Below are 24,150 nucleotides of genomic sequence, written 5' to 3' on the forward strand. Positions count from 1 at the left end.
CCAAGCTGAGAAAGACTTAGCTTAAAGAGGACCACTGTTGACAGAAATGTATGAACTTGAAAAACAATTATATTTTCATTTAAGGAAATATTAGCTTACCTATTCAGTGTTTTTCTTTTTCCTTTTTAGTCATGCTGACTCTAAAAGGTAACTGAATAGGTATATAAGAAAAAAATGTAAAAAGGTATTCTTAAGAAACTTTCAAAACAGTTAAGTATGAACCAGAAAGAATGACATACATATAGAAATATGCAACTTGTTGGAGCCCTTTATGAAGTGGATTGCCTAAGGGGCACTTGGGATGCTGAAATGTCCCTGAAATCTTCCGAGAAATCACAAAGAACATACGAGTTAGAATCCGGGAACATAAACATACCATAAAAGAATGATAATTATACTGTGACTTCACTTTTAAGCAACCTGGCTAACTGCAGGGTTTGTTTTCTTTTCCTTAAGTGACACACTGGCTGCCGTAAGAAGCAAGTTATCTGGGCTAATGGGAGTTAGCCCGGCACTCAAGCAAGCGTGGGGCTTTGCACATTCTAGGCACTCAGTAAGAAGTGGTGGATGAATTCTGGTTAAATGCTAACTGAAACAACGGCGGTCCCTGGAAGCTGTTCCTGGCAGAACGGCTGACGGGACAGTGGATCTGTCCGGTCTCAGGAACAGACGTGCGTGTTGCCCCTTAGAGGCTTGATAAGCAGAGGCTGCTGTGGCTGTAATTATCGTGTCTTGGGCTTTAGGAGAAGCCCTGTTCTAGACAAACCTTCCAGACATGACTTTCTATTGGCTACCTTCAGATAGTTCTTTGAAACTATTCTTGGATGAAAGGCAGTTTTTGTACTTTTTCCAGTTAAAACAGTATCAGTTATCAGACAGAAACAGTGTTTGAAGGGAGGGAATGAGGTCTACTAAGTGCCAGTTTCTAAGGCTTTCTTTTACACAGCTTGTAGTACAATCACTACTAGTAACAGGAAGGAACTATAATTAGTTTAATAAACATTCAAATGAGTAGTTATTATGTGCTAAATACTGTGCTAATGGCTGAGATAGAAAGAGGAATTTGGCACTCTGGTGGGCAAGACAGGTGCATGGTTGTGATATATAGAGATAGGCATCAATAGACATACTGGTAGAAGGCAGTTTTGCTGGGTGTACTATATGCCTATACTTCCAGCACCAGGGAGGATGAGGCAGGAGGATGTATGTATGTAATGAGATCTTGTCTCCAAAAGAAAAACAAACAGAAAAAAGCTACATTTTTCTTTGTTAAGAACGATTGGGCTTCAAGGAAAAGATAACATAAAATGACCCTTGAAAGAAAAGAGGAGTATCTTTATCCTCATATAATCCTTTGAAGCTGATATATATATATATATATATATATGATATATATATCATATATATAATATATTCTATCATATATAAATATGATATATATCATAATATATAATATATTCTATCATATATAAATATATAATAACATATTTATATGTCATATATTATTATAAATATTATAAGTTATATATTACATATAAATATATAAATTAGTATATAATATATGTAATATTTTATTTTTATTTATTTATTTGAGAGAGGGAGAGGAGAGAGAGAGAGAAAGAAAGAATGGGTGCGCCAGGGCTTCCAGCCATTGCAAACAAACTCCAGATGCATGCTCCACTTTATGCATCTGGCCTATGTGGGTACTGGGGAATTGAACCAAGTTCCTTTGGCTTTGAATGCAAGTGCCTTAACTGCTAAGCCATCTCTCCAGCCCCCAAAGCTGATATATTTTTAAAAAATAGGTAAGGAAACAACATAAAGGAATGAACTCATTATGTCGAAAACCCATAGCTATCAAGTAGCACAGCTGAGGTATGAACCAAAAACATTAATTAACTGATTTGCAAGCAGAGAGAGGGAAAGGAGGAAGAAGAAGAGGGGGAAGGGAAGGGGAGGGAAAGGGAAGGGAAGAGAAAGGGAAAGGATGGGGAAAGGGAGAGGGCACCAGGGCTTCTGGCCACTGCAAACAAACTTCAGACACATATGCCACTTTGTGCATCTGGCTTACATGGACACTGGGAAACTGAATCTGGGTATCAGGCTTTAGAAGCAAGCATCTTTAACTGCTGAGCCATCTCCCAGCCCCATGAACCAAAATCTTAATTTTAGTTTGGTGGTGGTTTGCTTTTGATTTTTCCTTGTGCACATGTGTGTGTTATCTGCATCGCTCATCTACTTGTTTCCCTGAGGTACAGTCTCTTCATGGACTCTGGAGCTGTGGCAGTTTTGTGAGGCCCAGAGATTCTCTCAGGTCCCTGCTCTTTGCAGGACTGGGTTGCAGATGTCCGTGATTGGGGAATAAAATTTGGTGGTCTCAGGTACCCACCAGCCCTCATGCTTCCACAGGAAGTGCTCTTAACTACTGAGCCATTTCTTTACCCTTAAAAGGTCTAGACTGGCCTCAAAAGATCCTCTTGCTTTCACTATGCCATCACAACTGGCTAGAATTAAAAAAAAAAAAACAACCATAATATGAACACATTGCATATTGGACATATTCCCATTGGGTTACAACTCTTATGTTCCCTTTCTCCCACCACCATTCCCCTCAGACACCTCCTCAGAGAGGTTATCTATGGTCACGGTGGGTCATGCATTCACCAGTCATTCTCCGTGGTGGAGACTATCCTCAGAATCCACCTTCCACCACGGCACTCTTAGCTTCTTTCTGCCTCCTCCTCCACAGCCTTTCCTAAGCCTTACAGGCTTGTTTAAGTCTCCTTTAGTGTTGCTTTCTCAGCAGCCTGATTTTTGGCTTTGATGACTTTTGAGTCTCCTCAGTGTCTAGGAGGTTCTCAGGCTAGCAGTGAGGGCAGTGCTCCTATTAATCCACCACCTCCTCTAAAATGTTTTCTAGGTTCTCATAGATGTGACAGAGATGACTTGTCTCGTGCTAGCCAGTGACCTTTCTCTTCTGTCATGGTGATAGTTCTTGTACTCCCATCTACATTTCTGAGACAGGGTTTTACTAGGTAGCCTACTAAAGACTAGTGATTGTTTTTGCTTTAGCTTGCAAGACTGACTTGAACTCATCTTACCAGAGTGCTAGCATTTTCTACAATAGTTCAAAATGTGGGTGATATAAGAAGTCATTTTTGCTTTTTTTGAGGTAGGGTCTTACAGTAGCCTGCTGATCTGGAACTCTGTAGCCCCAGGCTGGTCTCAAACTGACAGCAATCCTCCTTCCTCAGCCTCCCAAGTGCTGGGATTAAAGGTATGCATTACCATGGTAACATAAAAAAATAACAGCAATCTTAAGAGTTTTAAGACAGGATCTCATATAGCCCAGGCTGGCCTCAAAGTCTCTGTACAGTCATCTCTATCACCTCTGCCAGGGCCCAGGAAACACTAAAGAGGAAGATGCAAATTTAGTATGAGTGCCAATTTCACTGCTAGCCAGAGGGCCTTAGTAGAATGGGAATGGGGGAGAGGGAACAAAAAGAATTATAAAAAAGTACCCCAAACCATCCTAACATGTAGAAAAAGCAAGCAAGCAAGCAAACAAATAAATAGAGGACTAGGGCTGGATTGTAGCTCAGTTGGTAAAGTGCTTGCTTAGCCTGCACAAAGCCCTGAGTTCAATCCCTAGCACCACATAAATCCAGGCATGGTGGCCCATACCTGTAATCCCAGCACTCTGAAGGTGGAGGCAGAAGGATCAGAAATTCAAGGTCATCCTTAGCCATATAGTGAATTTAAGGTTAGCATCCATGGCCATATAATGAAGTTGAATGTAGCCTGGGATACAGGAGACCATGTCTCAAAAAAGAAAAACACACACACACCCAACTAAGAATTTTAAGAAAATCTATACCATAATTAGAACACATTTTCCATGCTTTTCATATTTCAATGCTTTTTCTAAAATTTTATTTTATACAAATATCATGACAGGTTATACTCTGATCTCACCCCTGCTCCCACTTCCATGGGGCCTCCTCAGTGGGGTCATGATATTCACTGTGGGATCATGAAGGCTTCAACCAGTCTCTGTAAGGTAACGGGGGACTGTGCCTAAGAATATTGGCCTGATTTTTTTTTAATGTTCTTTAAAAATATTTTATTTATTTAAAAGGAGAGAAAAAGGGAGAATGAGACGTCTTGTATATATGGCTCTACTTAGGTACTGGGAAATTGAACCCGGGTTGTTAGGTTTTACAGGCAAGTGCCTTAGCTGCTGAGCAATCTCTCCAGCCCTGGCCTGATGTTTTTAAAAAGTATATATCATGTGTTAAGTATTTTGCCTTTCAATTAGTTAATGAGTATGTATGTCTACACAGATAAGTAAAACTTCTGATCTTCTGCTCTACTTCCCAAATGCTGAGATTTTAGGCATGACTAATGTGCTCAGTTTAAGTGGTACTAGAAATCAAATCTAGGGCCTTGTGCATACCAGGCAAGCTCTCTACCAACTGAGCTACATCCCCACCAGTGTCCCTCCTCCAACCTTATGTTTTTGGAGACAGATTTTGCTATGTAACTCAAGCAAGCTTGATACTATGTTGCTCAGATTCATCATGAATTTGTGATCCTTTTGTCTTGGCCTGTTAAGTGCTAAGATTATAGGCATGTAGCACCATACCCATCTAAAAGTTTATTTGTTTACTTATTTATTTTGGGAGATTCTAGGGGTAGAACTCATGGCTTGTACATGGTAGGCAAAGTGCTCTACAACTGAGTTAAACCCCAAGTTCTTTAATTGTTAGTGAATATTTCTAAACCATTTCTCGGTTTTAATGTTGATTATGGTAAATAAGAATAGATATAACCCACAAAAGCAAAAACTCCTTAGGGTCCTCAAAAATTTTAGGAACATATAAGTGGTTCTGAGATTTAAAGTATTTTAAAAAATATTTTATTTATTTATTTGAGAGAGGAAGAGGCAGAGAGAAAGAGAGAATGGGCATGCCAGGGCCTCCAGCCACTGCAAAGGAACTCCAACGCATGAGCCCACCTGTACATCTGGTTTACGTGGGTCCTGGGGACTCAAACCAGGGTCCTTACATTTCACAGGCAAATGCTGTCTGTAACTGCTAAACCATTTCCCTAGCCCCTGAGATTAAAAGTATGAAGAAGCAATCCTTGTAATTCCAGTCCTTGGGATACTGAGGCAGGACAATCACTACAAGTTTGAGGGCAGCCTAGGCTACAGATTGAGACTCTTAAAAAAAAAAAGCCAAAAATGCAAACATAAGTACACAGAACTCATGTTGTAAAGAACTACTTTGTCCTAGTGCTTCTAAATAGTTCCGGAGGCCCTGCCTTCAGGAAGGGTACGCACAGTGTGGAGCGCAGAAGCCCGAGCTGCTCAGGGTGCGGGGAGAGGAGGGATAGGGAAGCAGCTGATCAGGGGAGGACACTTTGGGCTGCAGTTCTACTTTAGCTGGAGTACTTCTGAGTGGTTTGGATGGCTTGCACGTCCTGTACTCTAAACCTGGAGGCTTTGCTACAGCTTGCCTCATTGATTATCTTGGTTGGCTATCAGTACATGAATGTCAGTGTCAAACCTGCAACCCTGTTCTTGACAGCTCCCAGCCAATCTCTGTATGGGCCTTACTGTTTTTGAGGGAGCCTTCCTTACCTGTGGAGATGTCAGTGGACTCATGAGTCCTCCGCGGTTGATTTTTAATGCTGACTATAGTCTAGTGATGTGGGTTGTTGTCATCCGCTTGTTGTATCTGACATTCTCTCATTAACACCAACTGGAGGCCTCTGTGGCTATTGCTTCCACTGGCTCAATGTAAACTTGAATTTTGATTTAATTTTTTTCTTTATTTCTGTTTGTTTGTTTAGATCCTGTCTCAGGAAGAGAATACAGATCCTGAGATCTATGTAGTCCAGGCTGGTGTTGAATTCTCCCATCCTCTTCCCTCAGATTCTGGAATGCTAGCATTACAGGTGTGCATTACCATGCCCAGGTAACACACTGTTAGGGCACACTAATTAGTGGAGAGCCATTGAGAAGTTTCAGTCTCTCAGGGTGGGAAGGATACGGTGGACAGAAAATAGAGCACAGCCTAGCCTGCCCGCTTGCTAGATGACACCCTACTCCAGGAATGGCTTTTCTAGGCCTTTCCCCTCTATCCTCTTCCCATCTCTGGCTGCTCTTCACTCTTTGTGCAAGCAGCTTTTTCTAAGCTTATCCTCTAAATGTTAGTATTTTTCAAAATTCCACCACAGGAGGTTTTGTTCTCACTCTACATACTCTTACTAGTTCACCAATGTCTATGTAAAATGCCACCTTTATGTTATGAATCTTCCATTACATCTCTAAATGAGTTCTTTCTTGGGCTCAAGAAATTTTATCTTTGAGCTGGATATATCCTCTTAATTATTTGCATTTCTTCCTCAAAGCAACTTCCTCCTTCCACTGACACAGACCCAAGATATAACGCAACAGCTGTGACATCAATTCTTGTTTTTCCTCTCTTCGTCAGTCTCTAAATTCACTCACCATGTCCTGTGATTCTGCTTCTCAAATAGCTTTCAAATGGATCCATTTTTGATTCACATCATCATCATCATCAGTCTAGTTCCACTGAAATCCTGAAATAGTTTCTTATAGGGATCTTACCACTGCTCTAGGTGTAATGTCACAAGCCAGGAGAACAGGGCCTTGCATCTGCTTCCTAAGCTTGGGCAGGATTAAACAGACACAGGAAGGAGAGAGCAGAGAGAGTAGGGAGGAGAGGGGAAGAGGAAAAGAAAGAGGGAGAGAGAGACACTTCTGCAGTTGCTGTGCAACTGTCTTCCAGGCATAACATGGTCAGCAGCTGTGATTACCTGAAGGAGACTTGCACAAATTTGGCGCAGTCAGGCCAATCGAGCTAACGGGTACAATAGTAGCATGTCTGTTATAGAGGAAACCAGTGGCTCCCTAATTGGACTGGAGGCCTGCTCCATGGGAGGGAATACATGCCTGATACTGAAAACCTACAAGAGGGGTAGTCACGAGCCCTAGGGGTTGTAACATCTGCTGCTGTCTGGCTAAATGTATATGCTATGCTCACCAAACTGTCCGGTAAGCACTTTTCTTAATGTTCATAACCATAATACTTTTGGTTAGAGAAACTTCTCTTTTCAGATGGTGGTGACACTGGGAAGACTCAGAAGGCACCATGGTGCTGAGAAGAAGTGACAGAGGAGTGCTCAGCACTGAAACATCTCTATCACACCTTCCCAGGCTCGGGGCCCATTGCAGAAGAGGTGGCAGAAAGAATGTAGGTGCCAAAGGAAGGGTAGGACTGCCTACAATATGCTCCTCCAGACACAAAATGGCCTGAATATCCATGACCTCACAGTGTCTGACACTATCTACACAAGGCCATCATAATAGAAGGAAAAGATCATGACATCAAAATAAAAGAGAGACTGATTGAGAGGGGAAAACATATAATGGAGAGTGCAGTGATAAAGGGGAAAGTGGGAGGAGGTTTACTGTCTATAATTAGGGAAGCTGTCAGTGAAAAAAAAAAATGAAAAAAAGAAAGATTTGGCCCGTTCGCTTTCCATCACACAGGGGGAGGGCTGACAAGGGCACATGCCAAGGATTTATGGACAGTGGTTTTTAGGACAAGGGGCTCTGGAGCCCCCACCCTACCCTTCTCCAAGGTTTTACAGTTAATAGTTACTAGTGAAGAAGGGCCACAAGGTTCTACTCCTCCCTAAGGATTTAGACAGCTAATGGTTATTGGGGGGTAAGGTCTCATAAGGCCCTTCCCCATGGGTTTACAGAGTTAACTTGCTGCGAGGAGGAGCTTACAAAGTCCTAGGATTTTAAAGAAAGTTAACAGTTGTTAAGGGAGAGGGACTCCTAAGTCCCTCCAATTCACAGGAAGTTAGAGGCTATTGGGGGAGGGGATCATGAGTCCTATTCCCTCCCCAGGGATATGTACAGTTAACAGTTACTGGAGCATGTGGGACATTTTTGTCAGTGGCATGGCTTCCCGTTAGTTCCTCATGTACTTGTATATAAGGTTGCACCCATGCTCCTCTGAGTATCCCAAATTGAAATAAATGGTTCACCTAGCTAAGCTTGAGTGGAATCATTTCTTGATTTCTGTCAGTGGTGCCTTACCTGGGGTAAATACACATTTATACATATATCCTTAGAAAAGGTTCATGCTAGAATGAAATCCAGGTCTATGTAGTACTTGCCTAACGTGTGAGGACCTGCATCGCATCCTCAGCAGTACACCGAACCATTCTCCCATCCAAAATCAGGAAGAAACTAGAATTTTTAGATATGATCATTACATTTTCAAGAAGGAAGGAAAGTGTGGGTGAGAATTAAGCACCTCATGAGGGCTCCTGAGGGATAAGTTCAAAGATCACATATCATTTTTTATAATATTTTTATTTATTTATTTGAGATAGAGAAAAAGAGAGAGAGAGAATGGATGAGTGTGCTAGGGCCTCCAGCCACTGTAAATAACTCCAGATGTTTGTGCCACCTTGTGCATCTGACTTAAGTGGGTCCTGGGGAAATCAAACCTGGGTCCTTTGGCTTTGTAGGCAAGTACTTAAATGCTAAGCCAGACCTCCAGCCCACTGCTACTGTTATCTAAAAGTTGATGTTACATCAGCCAATCTTTTTTTAAAATCTCCTTTTCCTAATTATTTGAAGTTTATGTTTTATTTATAACTATATATTCACAGTGGGTGTTTTTTCCTCTTTTTTTTTTTTTTCTTCTTTTTGGTAGGGTCTCTCTCTCTAGCCCAAGATGACCTGGAATTCACTATGTAGTCTCAGTCTGGCCTTGAAGTCACAGTGATTCTCCTACCTCAGCCTCCCAAATGCTGGGATTAAAGGTGTGTGCCAACATGCCTGGCCTCATCACAGTAGGTCTTAAGTATAACCTACCTGAAGGAAACAGAAAAAGTTATTTTAAGGCATTAAAAATAAAAGGGGTTAAAAGGCTAATACCTTGGATAAGACATTCAGCTCTAATTTTTTTTGGAAACTAGACAAAAAAAAATCACATTAAATTATACAGTTTTTATTTTCTGACAAAAAATAAATATATAATTTTATTTAGCAAGGCAAAAACTTTCCTGGAACTAATGCAGGTTTTTTTTTTTTTTTTCTAGATAGGAATAAGGAGAAAGAATCTAATTTTTTATGAGGAAAAAATGATTTAATTTTACCACTATGTAATCAAGGTTGAGTTGCTTAGCTCTTATCACTTCCATCTGTTACAAGAGGACAGTGATATTTATACCAGGGGACTTCAGTAAAGATTAATCTATTGTGGAAGTACTTAGTAGCCTTAAGTCATTCTAAAAAACAGTATCCAACTTTGTTTGATCTTTTTATAAAAGCTGAGAGCATAGTACATTTTTCTTTAATGGAAGGGATTTCTCTTCACTCCACTTACAGTTTCAATGAATACAAACACAAAACTTGGAGAATTCCCAATGAAGAGACTTGAGCAGATACATATGTGATCTCAATTCAATTAATTTCTGGTTAGTGTTTGTTTTGCTGATACTTTAACTTATCATATTTAACATAGTTGGACTTTGTAGCCTGAAAAGTCAACCAAACACATACCTTGTTCTCCATATCCATCTTCTCTGCATAGTTTGTTTTTTAAATATATTTTATTTATTAATGAGAGAGAGAGAGAGAAAGAGAATGGACACACCAGAGCCTTTAGCCACTGCAAACGAACTCCAGACACATGTGCCCTCTTGAGCATCTGGCTTACACGGGTCCTGGGGAATTGAACTGGGGTCCTGTAGCTTTGCAAGCAGATGCCTTAAGCACTAAGCCATCTCTCTAGCCCCACATTTTAATTTTAAAAATTAAAACTTTTTTTTTTAATTTTAGTTTTTCAAGGTAGGGTCTCATTCTAGCTGCTGGAAGTCACTCTGTAGTCCTAGGCTGGCCTTGAACTCAGGTGATCCTCCTACCTCCCCTCTTAAATGCTGGGATTAAAGGCATAGTACCACCACACCCAGTTTCTTCATATATTTATGTCACTTAAAATTTATTAGTCAGGAAGGAGTGGAAGAGCACATACTTAACACACTTGATGTTCTAGGTTGAGTTCACAAACTCAAAATTAAAAAAAAATTAATATATTTTCTCAGCTGACACTAAAAATAACCTACTACACACTCATAAACAGAAGACACACAGCCAAGGGTGGTGGCACACACTTTTAATTCCAACACTAGGGAGGCAGAGGTAGGAGGATTGCTGTGAGTTCAAAGCTACACTGAGACTACATGGTGAATTTCAGGTCAGCTTGGGCTAGAGCGAGACCCTACTTCGAAAAACAAAAAACAACAACAACAACAACAAAAAAAAAAGACATGGATTTTTTTTTTTAAAGACACAGAATTTTTGAATGTTTAAATACTAAAGATACACTAAAAGGCCAATATACATTTTTGTATATTTTTATGATTTACTTATTTTCTTTTTTCAAGGTAGGGTCTCACTCTAGCTCAGGTTGACCTAGAATTTCCTATGTAGTATCAGGGTGGCCTTGAATTTACAGCAATCCTCCTATCTCTGCCTTCCAAGTGCTGGGATTAAAAGGGTGCCACAATGCCCGGCTCATTTTCTATTTATTTATTTATTACTTATTTATTTATTTTTTTGAGGTAGGGTCTTGCTCTAGCTGAGGCTGTCCTGGAATTCACTATATAGTCTCAGGCTGGCCTCAAACTCACAGCTATTTTCCTACCTCAGCCTCCCAAGTGCTGGGATTAAAGGCATGTACCACCATGCCTGGCAGAGAGAAAGAGAGAGATAAAGGCTTTATGTGGCTACTGGGAAACTGAACTCTGGTCATTAGGCTTTAAGGGAAAGTGCTGACTGCTGAGCTCTCTCTCCAGTCCTATTTTTGACCACAACTAAATGATCTGAGAGGAAGAGATACTTTTGTTATTTTTTGAGTCAGAATCTCATATAGTGCAGGTTGGCCTGGAATTTGCTACATACCAATGATGAGCTTACATTCTTGATCCTCTTGTTTCCACTTCCCAAGTACTACAATAATGAGCCACTGTGACCACCTAGAACCAACCCTCCCTCCCTCCCTCCCTCCCTCCCTCCCTCCCTCCCTTCCTTCTTTTTGAGGCAGTTTTACTCTAGTCCAGACTACCTTGAACTCACGATGAACCTTCTATCTCAGCCTCTCAAGTGTTGGGATTAAAGGCGTGAGACACCATGCCTGGCTAGAACATACACTTTTTTTTTTTTCCATTCTAAATGAACTCCAGACACATGTACCACCTTGTGCATCTCAATTATGTGGGTACTGAGGAACTGAACCTGTGTCCTTAGGCTTTGCAGGCAAGTGCTGAGCTATTACTAGCTCAGAAAATGCAAACTTTTTTTTGGCTAGGCTCCAAGTGTTTTAGAAATATCAATCTACAATTGTCCTATTTGGTTTCTTCTCCATTTAACATGCACTCTGTAAGCATGTGGTGTTGGGGATTTCATACATTACACAAACATATAGTAGCTCCATCAGAATTAAGTAACTGCTGTTGAAACTGAGCTGATTAAAACCATGACTGATATTAAATAATCTCCCCAGGGCCTTGACTTGTGTGCAGTAAGCCTGTAGCTTTGGGCCCTATGTTAGTCAGGATTTTGTCACTGAAAAATTCCCTGAGAAGGCAGTGCAAGCATGGCAGGAAGTGTTTGGGTCATTGTTCCAGAGACTTCAGTCCATCATCACCTGGCCCCTCAGTGTGCACTGGCGTTGAGACAGAACCCCACGGCATAGGGGGATGCCGCAGCAAAACTCCTCACGGCATGGCCGAGAGGGATCAGAGAGAAAGAGCCAGGATAAGCTGTTCCCTCCAGCATGGTCCATCTAGGCTCCTCTCCTAGTTTCTAGCAGCCCCCAAGACCATCTAAACACAAATCTATCAATGGGTTCATCCACTCACCATGCAATCACTTTTTAAGCCCATCAGTTGTCAACAAAGCCGTAGCTGAAACCTCGCCACCTGAGACTCTGGGGCCACTTCTCTAAACTGTAACTGGATGGAGGCAGTGGTTCTCCATCCTGCCTATGATCACCCTGAGAAGGGCATCCTTACAATTTACTTCCAGAACACTTTCACTTTCAAAAGATAGTTATCAGAGGGTAGTAGTACGCAATCTATACAATTAAGATTCGTCTTGCTAGCATTCAATTTTCAGGCATAAACACATCTTCTTAAGTCACTAAACAAAGTTGGGTAGTTATCATTTGGAGCAATCAGTGATGTGACATCAAGTAAGATGTACAAAATGTATACATTAACATTGCCTATATATTTTCAGAGTCTAGCATAATCCTGTAAAATCAGATGAGGCTAGTCACTGAAAACAAGCATTTCTTAGGAAGCCCACATGCCTCAGTAGACGTTGCTGGTTACTGTCTCTTTTGGAAGTCCCACACATTGTGAAAACTGCATCTAGTGAACAGATCAGGCCTCTGCGCTGAAGACGACACTGAGGGCGGACTCCTAGCCACTGTGGCAGCTGTGATGACGGAGAAGAGCTAGAATGCTAGAAGCCCGAAGGAAGAACAAGCATCTCCCTTCAAAGACGCTTTTCCAGCTTTGCTGTTAGACTGACTCATCTACCAAATAGTCGTTTTTTAAGAAAACGTTTTTATTCATTTTTGAGGGGAAAAAGAGACATGACAGAGAGAATGGGTACATCAAGATCCCTTGCCACAGCAAAGGAGCTTCAGACACGTGTGCTGCTTTGTGTACCTGGCTTTATGTGGGTACTAGGGAATAGAATCTGAGCCAGCGGGTTTTGCAAGCAAGCGCCTTTAACCTCAGAGCCATCTTCCCAGCTTCAAATGGTCATTTCAAAAATTCAGTTTAATGGCAGCTCCTGATCTCTCACTTTTCTCCTTGTGTTTATTTTTTTGAGACAGGGCCTTACAAAGCTTAGGCTACCTTACACTTTCTAGCCTCCTGCTTTAGATTTTAGAGTGCTGGGATCACAGGTATGAGACACCATGTCCAACCCTTGTATCTTTCATCCATCACACAGAAGGCACATTCATGAGAACTTACTCCAAAAGCTATTTCTAAGCTGAGGACAATCCCTCAATTCCTCAAACACCACCATTTCCTTGAGCTGCTTCTAGTAATGGTCCCCAGTTTTTCTCTCTCAATAATATTCTTAAAGTGATTTCTTCCCAAATTGCTTATATCCTTTTTCTAGACAGGAAAACAATATTACTTAGGTTACTCATAAATTGGTAATTTAATCATATATATATGTATATGTATATGTATATGTATATGTATATGTATATGTATATGTATATGTATATAAGAGAGAGAGAGAGAGAGAGAGAGAGAGAGAGAGAGAGAAAGAGAGAGAGAGAGAGAGAGAAAAGGGAGAGAGGCACAGAATGGGTGCATCAGGGCTTCCAGCCACTACAAATGAACTTCAGATGCATGCACCACCTTCTGCATCTGACTTATGTAGGTTCTGGGAAATTGAACCTGGGTCCTTTGGCTTTGCAGGCAAGCACTTTTACTGCTAAGCCATCTCTCCAGCCCATTGATTTGTTTCAAACATTTCCATTTTAGAATAAGGAGGGGGCTAAGAGAGATGGCTCAGCAGTTAAGGTGCCTACCCACAAAACTAAATAACCAGTACCCATGTAAAGCCAGATGCACCAAGTGGCACATGCATCTGGAGTTCATTTGCAATGGCTAGAGGCCCTGATGCACCCATTCTCTCTCTCTTTCTTCTCTCTGTGCATGCAAATAAATAAATTAATATGTTAAATATTTTATTTAAAATATTTTAAAGAATAACAAGGTGGCAAAAGCATAGCTTAAATGAGACAGCAAGATAGTTCAGTGGAAAAAATGTGTGAGACTTAGAAGCTAGGTGAAGTAACATCAAATGTGAGTGAGGACACACGGCTACTGGAACTCTTACTACTGCATGTACACTGCAGAGTGCACTCACCACAAAAGCTTTACAGTCAACAACATGTGCCCATCACGCAACCCTGCATTTGTGCTGTAGTATGCACCCAGGAAAGCCCGTTTTACATAACACCTGCATACAACTGGCAACAGTGGTTTTATATGTACATTAAAAAATTATACTCTGTATTTGAGAGAGAGAGCCTGTGTATTGGCACACCCGGGCCTTTTGCCACTGCAAGGAGAGACTCTAGATGCATACACTACTTTGTCTGGCTTTAGATAGGTGGCCAGGGAATTGAACCTTGGCCAGAAGGCCTTGCAAGCAAGCACCTTTAACCACTGAGAAATCTTACCAGTCTTTATTTATAGATTTGATAATTTACTTCTTTAAATAAAATTATAAACCAGGGAAATGGCTCAGTGGCTAAACGTGCTTGCTTGCAAAGCCTCCGAGCCCAGGTTCAATTCCCTAACCACCCATGCCAAGCCAGACAGGCATTAATTTGCAGTGGCAAAAGACCCTGGTGTGCCCATACACATATACAAAATACATACAAGGGCAAATATATAAAAAGTTAAAAACTCAACAAGTGCTGGAGAGATGGCTTAGCAGTTAAGTGCTTGCCTGTGAAGCCTAAGGCCCCTGGTTACAGACTCGATTCCCCAGGACCCACATTAGACAGATGCACAAGGGGTGCACGCGTCTGAAGTTTGTTTACAATGGCTGGAGGCCCTGGTGCACCCATTCTCTCTCTTTCTCTCTCTCTGCCTCTTTCTCTGTCTGTTGGTCTCAAATAAGTAAATAATAAACAAAAAATTAAAAAAATAAAAAATCAACAAATAAACATATGATGTATATATATAATTATAAAAATAAATACACATCTATAAATACATTATGTTGAAATATTAATATAATAGCAAGTTAATATTAAGATATCATTTTACATTTTTTATAGATGTACAAAGTCAGCAATGACTAAAATAGCTATCAGCTGGTAAATGGATTAACCAACTGCTACAGACATATAGTGTGGCATAATGAATAAATGAAAAAAGCCAGGCTCAAAAGGCTTCATATTGATAATGTAATTTATATGACATTCTAAAAAGGTAAAACCAGAAGTGTAAAACAATGAGTCAAACATCTTTAGGGCAGGGGCTAGGAGAAGAGTCAACTACATTGGGGGCAGGGGCAGGAGGGCTTTTGGGGGGTATACATTATTGTACATTCTGACTGTGGTAGTGGTTAAAGCTATGCTCATTTCCCAAAAGCAAAGAAATGGATGCCCAAAATGTTGATTCTTACTGTTTGAACAACATTTTTATTTATTTGTTTATTTTTGAGATACAGTCTCACTTTAGCCTAGGCTGACCTTGGAATTTCACTCTGAAGACCCTGGCTGGCATTGGAATTCACAGTGATCTTCCTATCTCTGCTTCCTGAGTGCTAAGGATTAAAGGCATGCACCACAATGGCAGGCTCTATATAACAAAATAAATCTGATTTCAATAGCAAAACAAAGTGGAATTTGTCTCTTGGTTAGTAACGAGCCCTTGGCAAGACATTTAAAATTAATTTTGCTTCTATACAATAGGGATTATATTTATTCTAAAATATATATATATATTTTTGGTGAGGAACAAATTTAAAAAAAAGGAAGAACTTTATGAAGCCAGGCATGGTAGCACACGCCTGTAACCAGGCACTTAGGACGCAGAGGTAGAATGATAGGAGTTCAAGGTCATCCTTGGCTACCCAGTAAATCTGAGACAAGTATGGGCTACAGGAGATCCTGTCTCAAAACCACCACTACCACCAACAGCACTTTAAGAACCTTGGAGCACAACACAGATGTACAATAGGCACTGAGTATACAATGACAGCGAAGGCAGAAGCTCACTGAAGAAATTGTCTCATGGCAGAAAGAGATAAAACAGGTAAGGATTACAGAATGTGAAGTTCAATGGCAGAGATATAATCTAAAACTGGACAATGAAAAGGGATATTCCAGAAATAAGAGTGAACTCTCAGACTACTTAAAGCATATCACAGGTTAGTAAAGGGACACATGACAGCAAGACAGCCATGAGAAACCATTTGTGAGCTCAGCCCACACCAACCCTGAAAACGCCCCATGGGTAAGGAGCAAAGCAGTACCTCGCGATGGTTTAGAAGCTGCTCCAAGTCGAATGCCATCTGGTTCTTCGTCTGGAGTAGAGCCGACTTTTCTTTATTTAAAGTGCTGTTAAAAACCCAAGTTTCAAAAGTTGATCATGTTAGTTTAAATTTATTAGTAGATAATAAATAACAAAAGAGCAAACATTTGTCTGGTGGTGTGATTAAGGATCAGTTGATCTCGCAGCTGATGAAGATACATACCAGGGCTGACATTGTAATGTGCAATGGGTGGTCTAGGTATTGTGTTAGAAGACTATGTAATTAACCCGCGCACTACTAGTGAAAACTTAAGTGTTGTTTTTGGTTTTTTGAGGTGGGGTTTCTCTCACACTAGCCCAGGCTGTCCTGGAATTCACTGTGTAGCCTCAGGTTGGTGTCGAACTCATAGCGATTCTTCTACCTCTCTACCCCTCAGTGCTGGGATTAAAGGCATGAGACACCACGCCCGGTTTGTGTCTTAAAGCTGATAACTTACTAAAGTGAAAGAAAGATGAAATATACAAGAGACAAAAAGAAAGTACATGTGGGAAAATATTTTTTAATTTAACTTTTTGTTGTTTATTTTTATTTACGTAAGAGTGACAGACAGAGAAAAGAGGCAGATAGAGAGAATGGGCGCGCCAGGGCCTCCAGCCACTGCAAACAAACTCCAGACACGTGTGCCCCCTTGTGCATCTGGCTAACGTGGGTCCTGGGGAACTGAGCCTTGAATCAAGGTCCTTAGGCTTCACAGGCTTAACTATTAACCCATCTCTCCAGCCCGGAAAATATTTTAAAAAGATATTAGAAGTCAAATTAAAATATTTATTACAAAACTGATAGTATTGTATAATTTGTCACATTCTAAATTATGAGGCATATAATCTAGTTAGGTAAGTGGATCAGTTTGGTAATGGGAAAACGATCATGAAAGCTTGATTATAAGCATGTATTAATATTCTAAAGAGACATATTTGGTGACTGCTTTATATTATCCATAACTTTACCTACCATTCAATGCACAGACATTAAAAAAAGTTAAACAAAATATTCTTTTTTGTTTTATTTATTTGCAAACAGATCTAGAGAGTGAATAAGCATGTGCACCAGGGCTTCCAGCCACTGCAAATGAACTCCAGATACATGCACCACCCTGTGCGTCTGGCTTTGTGGGTAATGGGGACTCAAACCGGGGCCAGTAGGCTTTGCAGCCAAGCGCCTTAGCTACTGAGCAATCTCTCTAGTCCTCATAGATGAAATACTTTAATGCCTCTAGAATCAGTCTATTCAACCAGTATTACAACAAGAATTAAGAAAAGCAATAATAAGTTAAAACAGCATAGTTCTTCAAATGTTGAGACAAAATGTGTGAGGGTGAAATTAATGAGGATGTTTTGTTGTAACACATCTTTAAGTTATCCTTTGAGAAAATGGCATCTTTACAAAAATAGGCAGAAGATTCTGGAACTCAGAGAACAGTAGTATGCATTCTGGAAGAACTGAAGAAGGAAAAGCCCTCCTCGTCCATCCTCCTCCTCCCTGCTAATCACTGAGAACTTGCCAGGGAGCATCCCTTTGTCCTCTAGAGGAGAGAACAGAGGCAATTCTGAATTCTTCCTGCTGGGCCACTGCCTCAGCTGCGCGACGCAGAGCAAACGCATGGCACTCCTCTGAAGCTCACTGCTCACATCTGTAAAAGTGTAAACTGCTCATGTGTGTCAAAGGTATAAGTGAGTTATCTAGTGAATGATTACATAAAGCACTGAACACATAAGACGTTACATAAATGCTATACACTATTACTAACGTAGATGAAAAACAGGCAACAGAGGAAAACAGTAATTAAATGCCAATAAAGGAAAGCAGTCCAGCAGAAAAACAAACTGACTGGCAGAGTTAGGCGCCAGAGATCCTACTAAGCCGAGGAGCTGCAAAGAACAAAATGGGGCCAGGGAGCTGCCATACTCTGCCAGTCTGCCAGGCATGGTAAGTAAGGACTTCTGAAACACTCCAATTCTTATCTCTCTGGAGCTAGACTACTTTGATGATAAAAGATTCTCTAAAATTAAACAAAACCCAGTAAACAGGACCAGTTTTCAAGGAATTGGTAACTATTTATGTTCCTATATAAGTTCACACATACACACAATATACAAACACTTGTTCGCTTGTAATGCACACTATGTCTATCTCAAATACCAATAGACCCATTAAATAAAAAGTAGTGTAATAGTAATGGAATGTTGAAGTAATTAAAGGATTTTAACTGGATATTCCTTAGAAATACTTTGTAGATAGTGTTTTAACTTTTCAAGAATAAAGTAAATATCCCACAATTAAATAGGAAAATAGCTACATAATATAGAAATGTAAGGTAGGTAGATAAACTGGATTATAGAGTGACTGTATTGTATCTGAAAATATATGAGTGTGTCACGAATAGTATGTCTTTTTCAGATGTTTCTGGGACTAGACTATATGTGCATATTATTCTCAGTCTTAGTTTTGCTATAACACACTCAAACTAGGAGGGAGACAGAGACCACCTTCAACAGTGGGTCTCTAAAACTTAAAATGATTATAATTAGTACTGATATGTATGGAATTGCTCAATAAAAATTTAGTCTTTGTAGGACATATTTCATAGCAGTGGAAACGTCCCTTTAAAAATATAAACTTGCCATGCATGACTCACAGAGAACTACAGAACCAAAACCTTCTTGTAAGTCCATCTATCTTGAACGGTATATTACACCTGTAATTGTTCAATTCACTGTTAATTATTACTTAGAAGTTCATGTTTATGGCTCCGTTTCATCTGGTATATGAAAACATATTCCTGATATACTGTTCCTTAACTTCCTGGATCAGTATACTCTGGCTTGGCCTTGCAAGAGAAGTAGACAAGGTAGTCTTTCTTCTCTAACTACTAGTTAAGAATAAACTGAGAATTGACAAGAAAGAAAGAAAACTTTTGCCAATTATTCTCTTTTTATGCTTCCTTTAGCACAAAGTAGAGCTCACAGTGCACTGTGCAGACTCTTGTGGTTCTGTGGGGTTAGAGTACTATTTTTATTTTTTTATTTTTGGTTTTCGAGGTAGGGTCTCACTCTGGCCCAGGCTGACCTGGAATGCACTAAGTAGTCTCAGGATGGCCTCAAACTCACAGCAATCCTCCTACCTCTGCCTCCTGAGTGCTGGGATTAAGGACATGCACCACCAAGCCTGGCCTAGAGTACTACTTTTAGAATGGACTATTACTTTAACAATAGGAGAATTTAATGCTGTTACTAGTGGCATCTTAAATGTAAGCTTTAAGAATGCTTCTAATGGTTTTACTTCAGTGCATTTTTACCCTAACCTTTACAGATACTAAATGTATACATAAGTGGAGTTAGGGGTGTGGCTCAGTATGAAGTGCAAGCCAAATACAATGTATAAAAAGTTACACTTGGGCTGGAGAGATGGCTTAGCGGTTAAGCGCTCGCCTGTGAAGCCTAAGGACCCCGGTTCGAGGCTCAGTTCCCCAGGTCCCACATTAGCCAGATGCACAAGGGGGCGCACGCGTCTGGAGCTCGTTTGCAGAGGCTGGAAACCCTGGCGCGCCCATTCTCTGTCTCTCTCCCTCTATCTAGCTTTCTCTCTGTGTCTGTCGCTCTCAAATAAATAAATAAAATATTTTAAAAAAAAAGTTAAACTTACAAGTGGTGTAATGGTATTATTTAATTTTCAAGGAAAATTACAAAATTACTTAGGTCTTATTTTGTTATTGTTGAGACAGGTTCTCATGCACTCAAGCCTGGCCTCAGACTCCAACTTGAGGATGACCTTGAACTTCTGATCCTTCGCCTTTTTTGCACAAGTGCTACGATGACAGGTGTGGTCCCCCATGCCCAGCTTGTGTGCCTGCCCTTGGTGCCTCCTAGGCTAACACTCTATGAACTGGGCCACATTCCCAGCCCTGATTCCGCTATTTTCATTTTTTTTTGTTTATATATTTATTTAAGAAAGAGAGGAAGAGAGAAAGAATAGGTATGCCAGGGCCTCTTGCCATGGCAAACTCTAGACATGTGTGCAATTTTTGCATCTGCTATTATATAGGCACCAGGGAATGGAACCTGGGGCATCAGACTTTGCAAGCAAGTGCCTTTAACCACTGTACAATCTCTCCAATTCAGTTCCTTAAAAAATTCTTATTGCATATGCTGGAGAGTTGTTTTTATAATCAGTTGATATATTCTTTACAATTAAAATCAATATACACAAAAAAGAAATTGGAATTTTCAATTAACATAATAACCTAGTATCCCTTTTTGATGAGCCACCTAGCATTTAAATTAAAAAATTTAAAACATATTTTATTTATTTATTTGAGAGAGAGAGAGAGAGAGAGAGAGAGAGAGAGAGAGAGAGAGAGAGACAGACAGACAGAGACACACAAATGAACTCCAAATGTATGCATCACCTTGTGCATCCAGCTCACATGGGTCCTGGGGAATAAAACCTGGGTCCTCTGGATTTATAGGCAAGTATCTTAACTGCTAACCCATCTCTGCAGCCCTAATTTTTTTTTTTTTTCTTTTTGAGGTAGGGTCTCACTCTATCTCAGGCTGACCTAGAATTCACTATGTAGTCTCAGGGCAGCCTTGAACTCATGGTGATCCTCCTACCTCTGCCTCACAAGTGCTCGGATTAAAGGTGTGTGCTACCATGCCCAGCTCCAGCCCTAAACTTTTTTTTGAGGTAGGGTCTCACTCTAGCCCAGGCTGACCTGGAATTCACTATGTAGTCTCAGGGTGGCCTCGAACTCATGGTGATCCTCCTACCTCTGCCTTGCAAGTGCTGGGATTAAAGACGTGCGCCACCACGCCCGGCTCCAGCCCTAAACTTTTAAAAAAAAAATTTTATTTATTTATTTGAGATACATACACACACACACACACACACACACACACACACACACTGAGAGAGAGAGAGAGAGAGAGACAGAGAGAGAGAGAGAAAGAGCCAGAGCCTCTAGCCACTACAAACTAACTCCAGGTGCATGCACCACCTTATGCATCTGGCTTAAGTGGGTCATGAGGAATTGAACCTGGGTGCTTTTGCTTTGCAGGCAAGCAGCTTAACCACTAAGCTATCTCTCCATCCTTAATATTTGCATTCTGAATACATAAAGGAAAAGAGGAAGAAAAAAATAACTTTCACTGACATGATAGAAGCTTTATACACATTTCTTTATGAAATTTTCACAATTGCACAGATACACTTATAGTGAGAAAAGTAACAAAGGAAAATAGGCTGAAGAATTCCCAAAACCGAAGATATTTCTAGCACAGCCTCTGAAATTCCATTGGCTCAAAGCAGCTTAATTTTAAATGGCATCACAACATCACATCACAGCACAGCACACACTCACATTCTCATGTGCCACAAATGTACCTGAAGTTTCCATACTGGAAGACAAACAAGATTTCAAACACTATGAAAGATCGGTTTAAAATCTACTAAAACTAATTACTATTAACGTTAAATTTATTTATCAATTAATTTATGAAACAGAGTTAACAGACTCAGATGTTAGGGTTGGAGAGATGGCTCAGAGATTAAAGGCACTTGCTTGCAAAGTCTGATGGCCTGGGTCCGATTCCCTAGTACCCACATGAAGCCAGATACACAAGGTGGCATATGCATATTGAGTTTGTGTACATTGGCAGGAGGCTCTGATGTACCTATTCATCCATTCTCTCTTTCTCATAAATAAAGAAATATTTTGACAATAAGTGAATATAACATATTATCAGAAGCATTATTTATTTTTTTAATATTTTTTGTCCATTATTTATTTATTTATTTGAGAGCGAAAGACACAGAGAGAAAGACAGAGGGAGAGAGAGAGAATGGGTGCGCCAGGGCTTCCAGCCACTGCAGACGAACTCCAGACATGTGCGCCCCCTTGTGCATCTGGCTAACATGGGAACTGAGCCTCGAACCAGGGTCCTTAGGCTTCACAAGCAAGCGCTTAACCGCTAAGCTATCCCTCCAGCCCTATTTCTTATTTTTAAGATACTTAACAATATACAAATTTATTGAGGGCAAGACAAGTACTAATAACGGCTAACATTATCGACTATTTTTAATGTTTAGGTACTATGCTCTGTATTTTATAAAAATTCTATCACTGAATCCTGACAAGAACCATATGGATTAGGTATATTAATACCACTCACTACACAAGTAAGGTCATACAAAAACCACTAGCTACTATGGCAACTAAAGTAAAAATTAATTCAATGTAAATAAAATAGCCGGGCATGGTGATACAAACTTTTTTTTTAAATTTAATTTATTAGTTTTCTTTTCAGCAAATACAGGCATTTTGGTACCATTGTTTAGGCTCATTCATGATCTACTCCCTCCCACTGGACCCTCCTTGTTGATGTAAATGGGTCGTGCATTGTGGAGTTAGCCTACAGTTATTGGTACGATAAATGGGTGACACAAACCTTTAATCCCAGCATTCGGGAGGCAGAGGTAGGAGGATCACTGTGAGTTCCAGGCCAGCCTGAGACTACATAGTGAATTCCAGGTTAGTGTGTGCTAGAGTGAGACCTTAAAAAAGAAAAAAAGTAAACCTTTAGCTCCTCAGTAACACCAGCCACAATTCAAAGAACACCTGCCACATGTAGTAAGTGGTTACCATACAGCACAGTGTAGATATCATTACACCAACTCTGATAGAATGACAGTAGTTTAGAGAGTTTCACTGACTTATCCCAATACAAAACTAAGTGTTGGGGATAGACTTGAGCTCATGCAACCTATTTATAAAGGCTTTTCACTTTTTAAAATGTCAAATAAATTTATTAAGACTGTGTTAAAAGGGAGAGGAATATATAGCACCCATGTATCTGTCACTGACCTGGAACTCACTCTGTAGCCCAGAACTTATGGTGAACCTCCTACCTCACCATCTCAAACACTGGTATTAAAGGGAAGAGTCACCCTAACTGGCTCAAAGCCCTACTTTTAACCAATATTTTAGAGTAGGTTTTGCTTTTCTTCCTTAACTGTATCACTTAAAGAAAAGTTATCCATTACTCAGAGTAGAACATAGGGAGGCAGTATAACATAAGGGTTAAGATTACAGAATTATGAGTGGAAAGATAGATTCAAATTCAGGCTCTAATCCCAAGCTGTTCTTAGGGGCAAGTTGCTTGATTTCTATAGGGCTGAATTCATTTATTTATATGATTTTCTATTGTAGGTATTATTTTCTCTATATTAAATATTTCCAGCCATCTTAATAATAATAATATTAATAGCAGGTTTTTTTGTTTTGTTTTGTTTTTTCAGGGTCTTACCTTAGCCCAGGCTGACCTGGAACTCACTCTGTAGCTTAGACAGGCTTTGAACTCATGATGCTCTTCCTATCTCAGACTCCTGAGTGCTGGGATTAGATTTTAACAAAGTATTTAAAACTAAATTTATCTGAAAGCAACTATAAAGAGTAACTTCCCTAGGTTTTTCTTTGTAATTCATCTTCTCTCCAAGATTATAAAGGTAAAAGACAAGATTATTACAAAAGTTCTAATATAGTAAATATATAACATAAGAAAAAAAGTTTATCTGCTGTTTCTTCCTCATTTCCCTAAAATGATGAAGTATCTAGAGGATGATAAACGATATAATGACTACTGCTTGCAATATGTATAGTACAATCAACTTATTATTGGTAGTTTTGTATTTACGTAAAATATATTTTAAAAATATTATTTATTTATTTGACGGAGAAAGGTGGGGGAGAGAGAGAAAGAATGGGCAACCTAAGGCTTCCAGCCACTGCAAATGAACTCCAGATGCATGTGCTCCTTTGTGCATCTGGCTTACATGGGTCCTGGGGAATGGAACCTGGGTCCTTTTGGCTTTGCAGACAAACGCCTTAACTGCTGAGCCATCCCTCCAGCCCAATAAGCACATTTTTAACTTTACAATGAATTTAGAAATGAATT

At 40.0% G+C, this 24,150-nt stretch overlaps 1 protein-coding gene across 3 annotated transcripts in view; it reads right to left on the reverse strand.

The window, feature by feature from the left end:
• Positions 1–24,150, reverse strand: part of Pibf1 (progesterone immunomodulatory binding factor 1) — a 229,421-nt gene that overhangs the window by 34,726 nt on the left and 170,545 nt on the right. For all 3 annotated transcript variants that reach the window (XM_004651021.3, XM_045145518.1, XM_045145519.1), the window contains exon 16: positions 16,142–16,226. In XM_004651021.3, the coding sequence (XP_004651078.2) occupies positions 16,142–16,226 (85 nt within the window). The remainder of the gene's footprint in view (positions 1–16,141; positions 16,227–24,150) is intronic.

Source organism: Jaculus jaculus, chromosome 3 (assembly GCF_020740685.1).
Source record: "Jaculus jaculus isolate mJacJac1 chromosome 3, mJacJac1.mat.Y.cur, whole genome shotgun sequence".
Taxonomy (NCBI): domain Eukaryota; kingdom Metazoa; phylum Chordata; class Mammalia; order Rodentia; family Dipodidae; genus Jaculus; species Jaculus jaculus.